General features: G+C 50.6%; 1 protein-coding gene across 1 annotated transcript in view; it reads left to right on the top strand.

Moving 5' to 3' along the window:
* The window catches only part of LOC134416994 (collagen alpha-1(VII) chain-like), a 97855-nt gene extending 95731 nt beyond the window's left edge, over window positions 1-2124 (top strand). Inside the window, exons 80-81 of the mRNA XM_063153644.1 lie at window positions 397-567; window positions 1817-2124. Coding sequence (XP_063009714.1) covers window positions 397-567; window positions 1817-1830 — 185 coding nt within the window. The 3' untranslated portion in view covers window positions 1831-2124. The remainder of the gene's footprint in view (window positions 1-396; window positions 568-1816) is intronic.
* Window positions 2125-12392: the final 10268 nt, after the last annotated feature.

Below are 12392 nucleotides of genomic sequence, written 5' to 3'. Positions count from 1 at the left end.
TAGGATCCAACCCCTGGAAATTGGGGAATGTTTTCCCAGAGAGAATCCAACCCATGGGGAATTGTGGGGTGTTTTCCCACCAGGATCCAACCCCTGGGAATTGTGGGGTGTTTTCCCACCGGGATCCATCCCATGGGAATTGTGGGGTGTTTTCCCACCGGGATCCATCCCATGGGAATTGTGGGGTGTTTTCCCACCGGGATCCATCCCATGGGAATTGTGGGGTGTTTTCCCACCGGGATCCATCCCATGGGAAGTGGGGGGTGTTTTCCCACCAGGATCCAACCCATGGGAATTGTGGGGTGTTTTCCCACCAGGATCCATCCCATGGGAATTGTGGGGTGTTTTCCCACCGGGATCCAACCCCTGGGAATTTTGTGGGGTGTTTCCCTGCAGCCCGGTGCCTGCAGCCCATGGATGAGGGCTCCTGCCAGCGCCATTCCCTGCTCTGGTACTTCCACGTCCCCTCCAGCTCCTGCCGGCCCTTCCTGTTCGGGGGCTGCGGCGGGAACAGCAACCGCTTCCCATCCCGGCGGGAATGCCAGCGCCGCTGCCAGAGCCCCCCAGGTGAGCCTGGGCCCCCCAAACTCCCTCCTCCTCCAGCCAGGAGCAAGGCCAGGGCAGGAAAACCCACCCAGGGTTGGCCCATTCCCACTTCCCTAAGGTGGAAGCGCCAGGAAGTCGCGGGGTTTTCTCCCCTTCCCGTTCCCAGGTCATTCCCAGGAGCTCCTGGACATCTTCCCTGGGTTAATTCCATGGGTGGGATGGGCATGGATCCACCTAGACACCAGGTCTTGATGTTTTGGATGTCTTTTGTGCTTTCCAAGGAGTGAAGTTTTGCAGGAATTTGGGGATTTGTGCCCTCAAAACCCTTTGGAATGTTCCATCCAGGCACACTCTGGCATCTCCAGGCAGAGCCTTAAATCTAATCCAGTTTAGGTCTGGATTAACATCCCGTGGTTGGGGTCTCACCTCATCCAGGGGTTCAATGGGAAAACCTCCTGGAAGCACAGCTTGGCTCCCATTGCCAGATCCAGGGGGTTTGGGATCTGTTTGTGTGGATTTTCCCTCATCTCCAGGTGATCCCAGGGAAAATGGGGCCTGGCAGGAATGCAAACCCTGCTCCAAGCAGGGCAGGAGCTGGGACTGATCCCAGCCTTCCAAGGAAAATATTCCTCTCTTGGAATTCTCTCTGCCTGCAGACCTTTGGGAAAAAAAAAATCCATAAATTCTCCACAATCCATTAAAAAATCTCTGGTGAGGTTCATCTGCTCTGGGTTTGAGGGAAACTTTAAAAAGAGAGAGGAATTAAAGGCTCAGATCCATAATTTTGGGGAAAATTCCAAGGGCTTGAAATCCAGGCCCAGCAACACCAGGAAATGAGTGAAGCTCCTCCTGCCCACCTGGATCCAACTCCTGGATATTTTTTTTTCCAGGGAATTCCCTGGATTTTTTCCCCCCCATTCCCAGGATTTTTTTTTCAGGGAATTTGCTTTAGGAGCCACTGGGAACTTCACAAAGCAGCTGAAGGTACCTCCAGCACAGTCTGTGGGAAGAAGCAACCACTGGGAATGGGATTTATCCCAATCCAAGACAGATCCCTGGGTCCTCCCTGTGCCCATCTTTTCCCAGCTGATCCTAAACAGAGCCAGGATCCAGTCAGGATTGGGATATTTGCTTTTTGTGGCTGTGGGATGGGACAATCCCGTGGTATCAGGGACCCCCAGAGCTGCTGTGAGTTGGAGAATTCCAAGAGGGAGCCCAAACTGCAACCAACATTCCCATTGTTTCCTCTTCCCTCTTTTTCCCAAACCAGGCAGAGGGAGATGAGCAGCTCCAAGTGCTTCATTTAAATCCAGCGGGATTGGGAGGAGTGACTCCAACACCTCCGGGATGGACAAGGAAAACAAACACCAAAATCTTGGGAAAAAAGATGTCAGAAAACTGGAATTATGGACGTTGTGGGATGAGGAGAGGGAAACCTCTGGGTGCTCAGGAAAAGGAGGATGGGAAGGGCAGAATTCCTGAGCCAAACCAGGTGGCACAAATTCCCGAGTTTTATTTTTGTAAAATAAAAGTGTCTCGATGCTGTGGAACTCTGGATCTCTCACCTGGAAGAGGGAAACCTTGGGAATGGCAGAGAAAGGTGGGAATATCTATTTTTCCAGCTGGATCAGGTGGAGCCCCTGTCCTTTTTGGCCTGGCCCTAAATTCCCTGGGAATTCTCACCTCCTCTTCCACTTGGGAATTCCCTGTGTTCTTCAGGAATGCCCACCTTCTCCTCCACTTGGAAATCCCTGAGGCCTTTAGAAATTTTCCATGGCCTTCAGGAATTCCAGCCTTCTCCTCCACTTGGGAATTCCCTGGGCAGGTTTAAAGGAGGCATCCCAAAATCTCCAAGAAAAAAACCAGGGATCCAAGCCAGGTTTCTCCCTAAAAAATGCCACTTCCAATTTTTTGAGGAGCTTGGAGCTGCAGCTTGTGGAAATCCAAGAAGAGGTGTGGAAATCCAGTAAGAGGGATCCCAAATCCCTGGATTTTGGTCTCATGGAGACCCAGACACAGCTGAGAGGGGTCCTGCTCCATGGGACAATCCCTGGGAAAGGTTATAGGATTTCCAGTGGGAAAATAGGGATTTATTGAAAGTTTTGCCTGTAATTTGGTAAAACTGGGCTCAGGTTTCCAAGTTTTCAGAGTTCCCAGATTTGAGATTTCCCAGGATTTGAGGTTCACCCTTTGCTCCTGGTAGCACAGGTAGGAAAAGGATTGTCCTCATTCCCAAAATCCCAGGATTTCCAATGGGAAAACAGGGATTTATTAAAAGTTTTCCGTGTAATTTGATAAAACTGAGCTCAGATTTCCCAGGATTTGGGGTCGGCCCTTTGCTCCTGGTAGCACGGGTAGGAAAAGGATTCTCCTCACTCCCAAAATCCCAGGATTTTCCTGCCCCAAAATGTCCCAGGCACTGAGGAGGGAGGGGCAGAGATTTGGGGATTTTTCTTCCTTTTTCTCCCCCAAAAATTAAAAACATGGAATTTTGTAAACCTTGGCAAGGAGCCTTTTCCAGAGTGACAACCCCAGCCTCTCCTCCTGAAATCCTGGTCTGTCCTGAGATCTTGGGCAGGAAAAACATTCCAGAAAAATATTTCCTGGGAGAAGAAATAAAACATTCCCGGTGGGAAAAGCGGCGTCACCTGGAAGGGAGGGGTTGGGACCAAGTGGAATTCTGGGAAACATTCCCACATTTTCCCATTTTCCTGGTTTCCCTGTGTGAATTTACCCAGGAATGCTGAAGGATGCTGATCTTGGGATGCTGCAGCCTCTGGAATCCAACAGCCCAGGGAATATGGAATGAGTGGAATTCCAGCCCCAAGGGAGCTGAGACCATGCAGGGAAATAAAGGAATTGAAATAATCAGGAAATAATCTCACTCCCAAATTAAATGGGCAAAAACGATCGGGGAAACGGAGGCTTGGAGATTCTCTGGTTGGAAAATAAAACCATGGAATGGTTTGGATTGGAGGGACTTTGAGGAATATCCAATTCCACCCCAGCCATGGCAGGGACACCTCCCCCTGTCCCAATGTCCAGCCCCAGTGTCCAACCTTGGCCATTGCAGGGATCAGGGGCAGCCCCAGCTGCTCTGGGAATCCCTTCCCAAAATCCCACCCCAGGCTCCCTCTCCAGGGAATTCCCTCCATTCCCAGCTCTCCCAGCCTGCCATTGGATCCATCCCCACCCCGACTCCTCTCTAGGAAGGGATTTTGGGGTCTGGGGGCTTCACTGGGAACCTCAGCACTCCAGGAAGGGTCTCCCTTCCCTTCTCCATCCCCAACTTCCATAAAAATCCCTGGGGATGGATTCTGAGTGTCCCAAATCCCAGAATGGTTTGGGTGGGAAGGGCCCTTCAAGCCCATCCCATTCCAATGCCACCATCCCAGGCTGCTCCAGCCTGGCCTTGGGCACTGCAGGGATCAGGGGCAGCCCCAGCTGCTCTGGCAATGCCAGCCCAGGCAGGAATTCCCAATTCCCAGGATCCCATCCATCCCTGCCCTCTTCCAGTTTAAAGCCACTCCCTCTGTCCTATTCCTCCATATTAAAAATCCTCTTCCTTCCATTCCATTAAGGATAACGACCTATTTGATAATTAAGTGCTCATTAAGAACTCAAAGTGGAATTTTCTCCCAAATCCAAGAGTAAAAATCCCTCATGCCCCCTGTGGATCCCTTGGGAGTCTCTCCCTAACTCCTCTGCATGCTCCAGGACCAGGAGGCCAAATCCTTCTCCAGCCTTTAGGATTTGGGATCTGGATCCAAAGTTGTGGGGAAGTTCTCACCGAGGCTGAGGAGACCCCAAGCAGCAGAAATTCCATGAAAATCCCTTTCAGGGCTGGGAATCCACAGGGCTGGAGGCAGCAGGAGGGAAGGAACTGACCTGTGGGATGTGGGAGCCCGAGGAAATTCCCTTCCTGTGTTGTTATTCCCAGAAATTTTTGGGACAATCCCTTCATTTTCCCTTTCCAGCCCGCTGCCATCCCTAAAGATCAGACCTCACCTCCCTGGCTTTGGAATTTCTCAGCAGCTTTTGGCTCCAAATCCCAAATCCAAGAAAGATTTGGGCATCCAAAGGAGTTGGGAAGAGCCTCCCAATGGAATGATTTGGCTCAAAACCCTCCACCAAAATCCACATTCCTGAGGGATCCAAGTGACTCAATCCAGGTTTGGAAGAGCCGGGAAGCAAAAATCCATATTTAGGCAGGTCTAAAGTCGAGCTCAGTGTATTAAACCCAGCTCAAATTCCCATCAGAGCTCGGGGAAGCTGAGAACTGGAATTATTTTTAATCCTCCATGGATTAATCCAATGTTCCCTGTGGATTTGCCATCCAGGCTTTGGCATTCCGGGAACGCAGCCCTGGAGCTTCCCTGGAAATGTCAGGGCAGCCTAATTGAGTTCCTTGAAATTATCTCAGGGCAGCAGAGGGGGGAGAGGCTTCAGGTTTCCTGGTGGCTTTCCAGGCTCCGACGCAGAAAATTCCTGAACATCCTTTGGAGAAAGGATTTGGAAAAAGCCACGCTGAGCAGTGGAAATCGGGGATGTAGAGCACACCACGCCAGCTCACAAACCCTCGTGGCAAAATAATTATTCAAAATTCTGTATTCCCAGCTCTCCTCTTCCCCATTGGATGGAGTTTTCCAATATTTGGGAAAACTTTACGGATTTGAGTGAAAATCCCCCCCAAAATGGGGTTGGAAGGAAGATAAAAATCCCATAAAATCCCCTAAATCAGCCTCGAGGCAGAGGAAGGGATTGCTGCAGGATTTTAGGGAAATTCTCCTCCTCCCACAGCCTGGAAAACACAAATTGAGCCCTAAAAATTGGGGGGAAAAAGGAAAAAAGCCAAGCAGAAAAGTCCTTTTTTCCCCTCAATGCATCCATGTCTGATTCCCCCGTGGAATTCTGGTGCTGGAAATAAAGAGGGATTTTGGATTGGGATTTGTGGCTCAGGGGTGAGAATCCAATGGGTTTAGGAGCACCCCGGGAGGGGATTCCTGGGATCTGGGATGTTGGATATTGGGACATGGATCCTGCACCCAGCCAGGGAATGTTGAACCGCCCCGGCCGCAGCTCCGGTGCCGCAGCAGTTCCTAAGCAACCCCAGGGAAGGAAAAGGGATGGAGGGGAGGAGAGGCTGCCTCGGGATAATTTGGTAATTGGATAACGAGCCAGGCCTGAGACGCCCCGGCCGAGCCTCACCCGGCGCCCTCCGGATGTGCCCGGAGATTTCGGATCCAGGGAAGGAGCCGACAAAACCCCGCCAGGTGGAAAAGCAGCCCAGGAAATCCCTGCTGGGGTTCCCAGCTGGAATTGGGCTCGTTAATTGTGGGTTCTTACAGTGGGAGCAATTAAAGGTGCTGTTAATGGAGGGCTGGATTTAATCATGGAATCCTGGAATGGTTGGGCTGGAAAGGATCCTAAAGCTCATCCCATGGCCAGGGACACCTCCCACGATCCCAGGGTGTTCCAAGCCTCATCCAGCCTGGGCTAAATGTTGGAAAAGCCTCCGTGGCTCCCTCCATCCTCTCCGGGAACTTTTCCTGCCATCCACAATCCTTTTGGGGTGAAATCCCTGACCCTGCTCCCAAATTCCCATCCCTATTCCCAAATCCCAAATCTCCATCCCTGTTCCCAAATCCCCACCACTATTCCCAAATCCCCATCCCAATCCCTGTTTCCAAATCCCAATCCCTGTTCTCAAATCTCCATCCCTGCTCCCACATCCCCATCCCCTGTTACCAAATTCCCACCAATGTTCCCAATTCCCCATCCCTGTTCCCAAATCCCCATCCCTGTTCCCAAATTCCCACCACAACCCCTGTTCCCACATCCCCATCCCTCTTCCCAAACCCTCATTCCCATCCCTGTTCCCAATTCCCCATCCCTGTTCCCAAATCTCCATCCATAATCCATTTTTTCACCCTGGGAAGGCAAAAGTCCTTGGAAAACCCTGGCAAACCTTCAGGGCCAGGCAGGAAAGGGGGAAAATCGGGATGGGTTTGTCCCTGGAGATCCAAGGAAAAACCCAACCCTGGGCTGTTGGTCCTGCCCCGTTTGGCACCTGAAACCACCCGGAAAATCCCAAAAATAATCCTGGAAATGCACCAAAACCCACCTGGGGGAAGGAAACATTCCCTGAGCTCTTCCAGCCTCATCTGTGGGATCAGATCCCAGTTCTGGGCGCAGGAAAAAGCAGGAGCAGCTCCAAGACTCAGATCCTTGGGAGAAAAATGGATTTTCCATAGGGACGCAGAAAATTCCCAGAATCTGAGTGAGGATCCAGGCTCCCTTCACAAACTCCTGGATTTTTTGTCTGTGCTGCCCACGTGGCCAGAGAGGCACAAAAATCCCTTTGGACAAAGGGACAGGAATTGCAAAAAAAGGGAAGAAATAAAAACATTCCAGGAAAATTTGGAGGATTTGGGATGATTTTTCCTCTTCCACTTTTTTCTTCCTCTTCCCTTGGAGGGAAAGCAGCAAATTCCAAGTTTAATTACAAGTACAATTCCAAGTTTAATCCCAAATTTAATTCCAAGTTTATTTCCAAGTTTAAATCCAAGTTTAAATCCATGCCCAGGAGCTGCTGCTGGATTTGGATTTCTGGGTTTGGCCCAAATGATTTTTGGTAATTTCCAAAATAGCCCCAAATCCAGTTCATCCCAAGGAACTTTCCTGACATTCCATTGGCATCGAAAGCTCCAGGCTTTAAATAATTGAATTCATGAATTAAATTTAATTAATTGAGCTAATTTAATTAATTCCTAGTAAGATGAAACACGGAGAGCTTTGTGGAAATCCAGGGATGCAAATCCCCTCGGAAAAGGTGAAAAAAAAGTGCAAAAAAGGCAAAATAATTATTCAAAATTTTGTATTCCCAGCTCTCCTGTCCCCATGGGATGGAGTTTTCCAATATTTGGGAAAACTTTACAGATTTGAGCTGTTGGGAGGAGTGAAAATCCCCCCCAAAATGGGGTTGGAAGGAAGATAAAATCCCATAAAATCTCCTAAATCAGCCTCGAGGCAGAGGAAGGAATTGCTGCAGGATTTTAGTGAAATTCTCCTCCTCCCACAGCCTGGAAAACACAAATTGAGCCCTAAAAATTGGGGAAAAAAGGAAAAAAGCCAAGCAGAAAAGTCCTTTTTTCCCCTCAATGCATCCATGTCTGATTCCCCCATGGAATTCTGGTGCTGGAAGCACCAAATGGGATCCCCTGGGCCAGGAAAAACCTCTGGGATTTGGGATTTTTTTTGTGTTTTCGAAGTTCCTGGGGTGGAATGGCCCCAAATCCCCGATTTTCCCCGGCTCGTGGAGATGAAACTTTAATGAGCAAATGATTCACTCCAGGAAATTCAGCTCCAGGGAAAGGTGAGGAGAGCTGGGGTCCCAGGGACGTGTGTGGGATTGCTCCTCGCTTCCCGCATTTTTCATAAACCCGAGACTTTCTCAGGGAAACTTTTGGGGCCTCCGGGTCCTGGGGGTGCCCTCAGATGTCCCTGGCTCAGCTCTGTCCTTCCCGAGGGATATTTTGATGGAATGTTGCAATTCGATGGAATTTTCCCTTGGAAACATAATTTTCCTGCATCAAATTCTCCTCTCAGAGTGAGGAATTCCAAATCTTGGCAGCCAAAAAAGTCGGATTTGCTTTTCAAGGGATAAACTGAGAAATTCCTTCTTTTTGCTGCCGTCTTTTCCCTATTTTTCCTTAATAAAACCACCATGAAAGTTCCGTGTCTGAAACATGGAATATTCCATGTCTGGAGTGTGGATTTGCCTCTTCCAAGGTTTCCAACAAAGATTTTGTGGGGAAAATCAATTTATGGGGGAATAAAACTCAGGAAAACAGCCCAGGATGGGATCCAGAGGTGGGGAAATCTCTCAGTCCCTTGCCCTGAACCTTTTCCTTGGAAAAATCCCTCAGGTGGATTTTCCCGCCCAGCCCCTCGTGTTGGAGTCACCTGGGTTGGAGTTTTCATTCCCAGAAACAGCTCCAAAATTCCAAACATTTGGAGAAAAAATTCCCACCCAGGCCTCAGGGAAAGAGGGAAACCAAAACCTCATTCCAGGAGCTGGGAGCTCCGTGTTGAGGTGGGAAAGGAAGGAATTGCTGGGGAGGAGGATCCTGGCTGGGCAGAATTCCCAAGGTTTGGGGCAAAGGGAAGCTCCCACCATTCCCGGCTCAGATCCTGGATCCTCATCCAGGAATTCCCACAGTTCTGGGAATTTTTCCTTCTCTCCAGGCTGGGATTGGGAACATCTCCCCACCCTAAATCAGAGCCCATCCCGGGTCCCTGCTGGCTCCAGGGGTTTCTGCAGGGATTTTCCCCATTTTTAGCAGGATTTGCCCCATTCCCAGGGATAACTGCTCCCCTCCAGCTCAGCAAGGGCTTTTCCAAGGAAGTTCCAGCAAGGAATTTTGGATCATTTGGTCCTGGAGCCTCCAGGAGAATCCGGCCCAGCCACAAATCCATGGTGGGACCCTTCGGAGGGACCTGAGATCTTCCTTGGATCATATGGAAAAATCCCTGCTCCCAAATCCCCATTCCTGTTCCCAAATCTCCATCCTTGTTCCCAAATCTCCATCTCCATTCCCAAATCCCCATCCTCATTCCCAAATCCCCATCCTCATTCCCAAATCCCCATTCCTGTTCCCAAATCCCCATCCTTGTTCTCAAATCTCTATCCCTGTTCCCAAATCTCCATCCCCATTCCCAAATCCCCATCCCCATTCCCAAATCCCCATCCCCATTCCCAAATCCCCATCCCCGTTCCCAAATCCCCATCCCCGTTCCCAAATCCCCATCCCCGTTCCCAAATCCCCATCCCCGTTCCCGAATCTCCACGCCATTCCCAGATCTCCATCCTTGTTCCCAAATCTCCATCATTGTTCCCATTCCCAAATCTCCATCCCCTGTTCCCAAATCCCCATCCTTGTTCCCACATCCCCGTCCTTGTTCCCAAATCCCCATCCCCATTATCAAATCTTCATCCTTGTTCCCAAACCTCCATCCCTCTTCCCATTCCCATATCCCCATCCCTGTTCCCAAATCTCCAACCCCGTTCCCAAATCCCCATCCCCATCCCTGTTCCCACATCCCAAATCTCCATCCCTGTTCCCACATCTCCCATCCATGTTCCCAAATCCCCACCCCTTTTCCCAAATCCGAAATCCCTACCCGAAATCCCTACCCCTGTTCCCAAATCCCCATCCCCATTCCTGCTCCCAAATCCCCATCCTTGTTCCCAAATCTCCACCCCCATTCCCAAATCCCCATCCCCAAATCCTCATCCCTGTTCCCACATCCCCATCCCTGTTCCCAAATCTCCATCTCCACCCCCATTCCCAAATCTCCGTTCCCAAATCCCCATCCTCATTCCCAAACCCCCATCCCCATTCCCAAATCCCCATTCCCATTCCCAAATCCCCATCCCCATTCCCAAATCCCCATCCCCATTCCCAAATCCCCATCCTCATTCCCAAATCCCCATCCCCATTCCCAAATCCCCATCCCCATTCCCAAATCCCCATCCCAATCCTCTTCTGCTCCCAAACCTTGGGGAATTCCAGGAGTTTCCCCTCCGGGCTCACTGGGACCAGTCTGGTGCTGGGAGCCCAAACTGGGAATTCTCCCCACCTGCTGCTGTTTTGGGATGATCCCAAATCCCAGTTAATCCTGCCGGAGTTTTAGGGAATTGCAGCTTTTCCCCCTCATCCCACACCTCGTCCTTCCCATCCTCTCCCACCAAACAAATCCTGGAAGAACTTTCCCAAAATTCCCATTTCCCAAAGGCTTTCCCTGCATGAGTGGGAAGATAAAATCCCCTGGAAATGGAAAAAAAACAGGGAAAACCCTTCCAGACCCCCACTGGGGGAACAAACCACATTTTTTGGGATAACCTCAATCCACGGCATCCTCGGAGCTGGAAAAACCTTGGGAATTCAAACATCCCTGCCCCAAAGCCCGGGGGGGACAAAGGTGATCCTACAAACCCCAGCGCTGACGCCAGCCCCGCTTTGGGGTGATTCTTCCCAGATTTGGGGATTTGACGTCGTTCCCACCCCCCACACACAATTCCCGGTTTTTCCTGCGGATGGGGAGCGGCTCCGTGACGTCACCGCCTCGCTCTGACCTCATTGGAATGAAATCATTCCCAAGCAAGGCTGGAATCACGACTCCGACCCCGTGATCCCTGGGATTTTTATAAATACACCAGGGAGGGGGGAAAAGGTTTCCAGAGAGAGGGGGAAAAAATATCCCAATCCCTGGGAAAAAAAAAAAAAAAAAATAAAAATCAGGGAGGAGAAGTTTGGGAAAGGCTCCTGATGCCTCTGTCCTGGGAGTGATTCCACAGCAAATCCTTCCCATCCCAAGCATCCAGGAGAAGCAGGTGAGTGCCTGGCATTCATTTATTCCCCCATTTGCAGGAACTTCAAATATTTCAGTGTTTTCCCTGGAAAATCAGATTCCAGGGTTTGGGGGGTTTTTTTAGGGATTGAGAGACTTTTCCACATCCAGATCCCATCCCGGGCTGTTTTCCTGAGTTTTATTCCCTTACAAATTGATTTTCCCACAAAATCTTTGTTGGGAAGGGGAAAATGTTCTTGGAGGAGGCAAATCCATGCTCCAGACATGGAATTTTCCAGGGTTTTTTGGGGAAAAAAGAAATAGGCAAGGTAGGGAAAAGCAATCCCAGATATTTTGAAATCCAGGGATTCGTAATTCCCCTCGCCCTCCCTCCTAGGAAAAGTATTTTTTTTTTTATTATTCCAGCGATTTTGGGAGGCAGATTGGAATGGGCAGCATGGAAAGGATTGGGAAATTTGGGGAAAAAGCAAAATTAGGGAGATAAATCCCTGTTGTCCCTGCAGGGCTGGGGAGGAGAGCGAGGCACAGCCACCCCCCCATCCCAGCGATCCCGGCCGGAATTTGGGAATCGGCCCCGGGAAAAGCCCCGGGAGAGCGGGGGCAGCGCCAGGCAGAGTTCAGGGACTCTCCAGGTGCCATTCCCAGGTTTATCCCGGACCTACCTGGGGAAATCCCGCTCCATCCCGGTCCCCCTGCAGGGAGAGGCGGCGATCCCGCTGTTCCCGGCTGGAACGAGGGCAATGAGGGCAATGAGGGAATTTTCTCCCTCATTCCGAGCTGCCAGAGGTTTCTCAGGCTCGGCAGCATCCCAGTAAAATTCCTGGAAAACGCTCCCGGCTCTCCCAGCAATTCCCAGCGGGAGGAGCGGCTCCAGCAGCGCCGATTTAATTCCCATTTCCTCACATCCACCGCGGGCGCTTTTCCTCCTTTTCCTGCTCTTTGTTTTTTTGGTTTTTTGGTTTTTTTTGGCAAGGAGAAAACCCCAATTCCAGCTTTTTTCCTGCTCCATAAAAACTTCCTGGAGCAGAGGGGCACAACCCCTCCCCACCCCTATCAAAAATAAACCCAAATCCCAACAAAAATCAGCTTTTCCTTGTTTTTTTTTTTTTTTTTTTTTTTCCTCATCCCTGCTCCTTTTCCAGGATATCCATCCCGGCGAGGAGCAGGAATGGGTGTGGATGGCTCAGCCGCGTTTTCCCCTTGTTCCGCCTTTCCCTCAGCTCAGCTGAGATTCCCGGAGTTTTGTTGAGCGGGAAAAGCTGGGAAAAATCCCAGGAAAAGGGGCTGGGTTCAGTCCGTGGTGAGGGGGATGAGATTCCGGGCGGGGCAGGAGCGTCCCGGGGCTTTGGGGACATTCCCGTTCCCCATCCGGGATTCGGGGTGGGAAAATCCCCAATCCCTGAATTCCCTGAATTCCCACCCCGAGCATCCCATCCTGCAGGAGCTCAGGGCGGAGGGAGGTGAAACACAGC

Source organism: Melospiza melodia, chromosome 4 (assembly GCF_035770615.1).
Source record: "Melospiza melodia melodia isolate bMelMel2 chromosome 4, bMelMel2.pri, whole genome shotgun sequence".
NCBI lineage: Eukaryota > Metazoa > Chordata > Aves > Passeriformes > Passerellidae > Melospiza > Melospiza melodia.
Note: the sequence above shows the minus strand (reverse complement) of the source record. Positions and strands in the feature narration are given on the sequence as shown.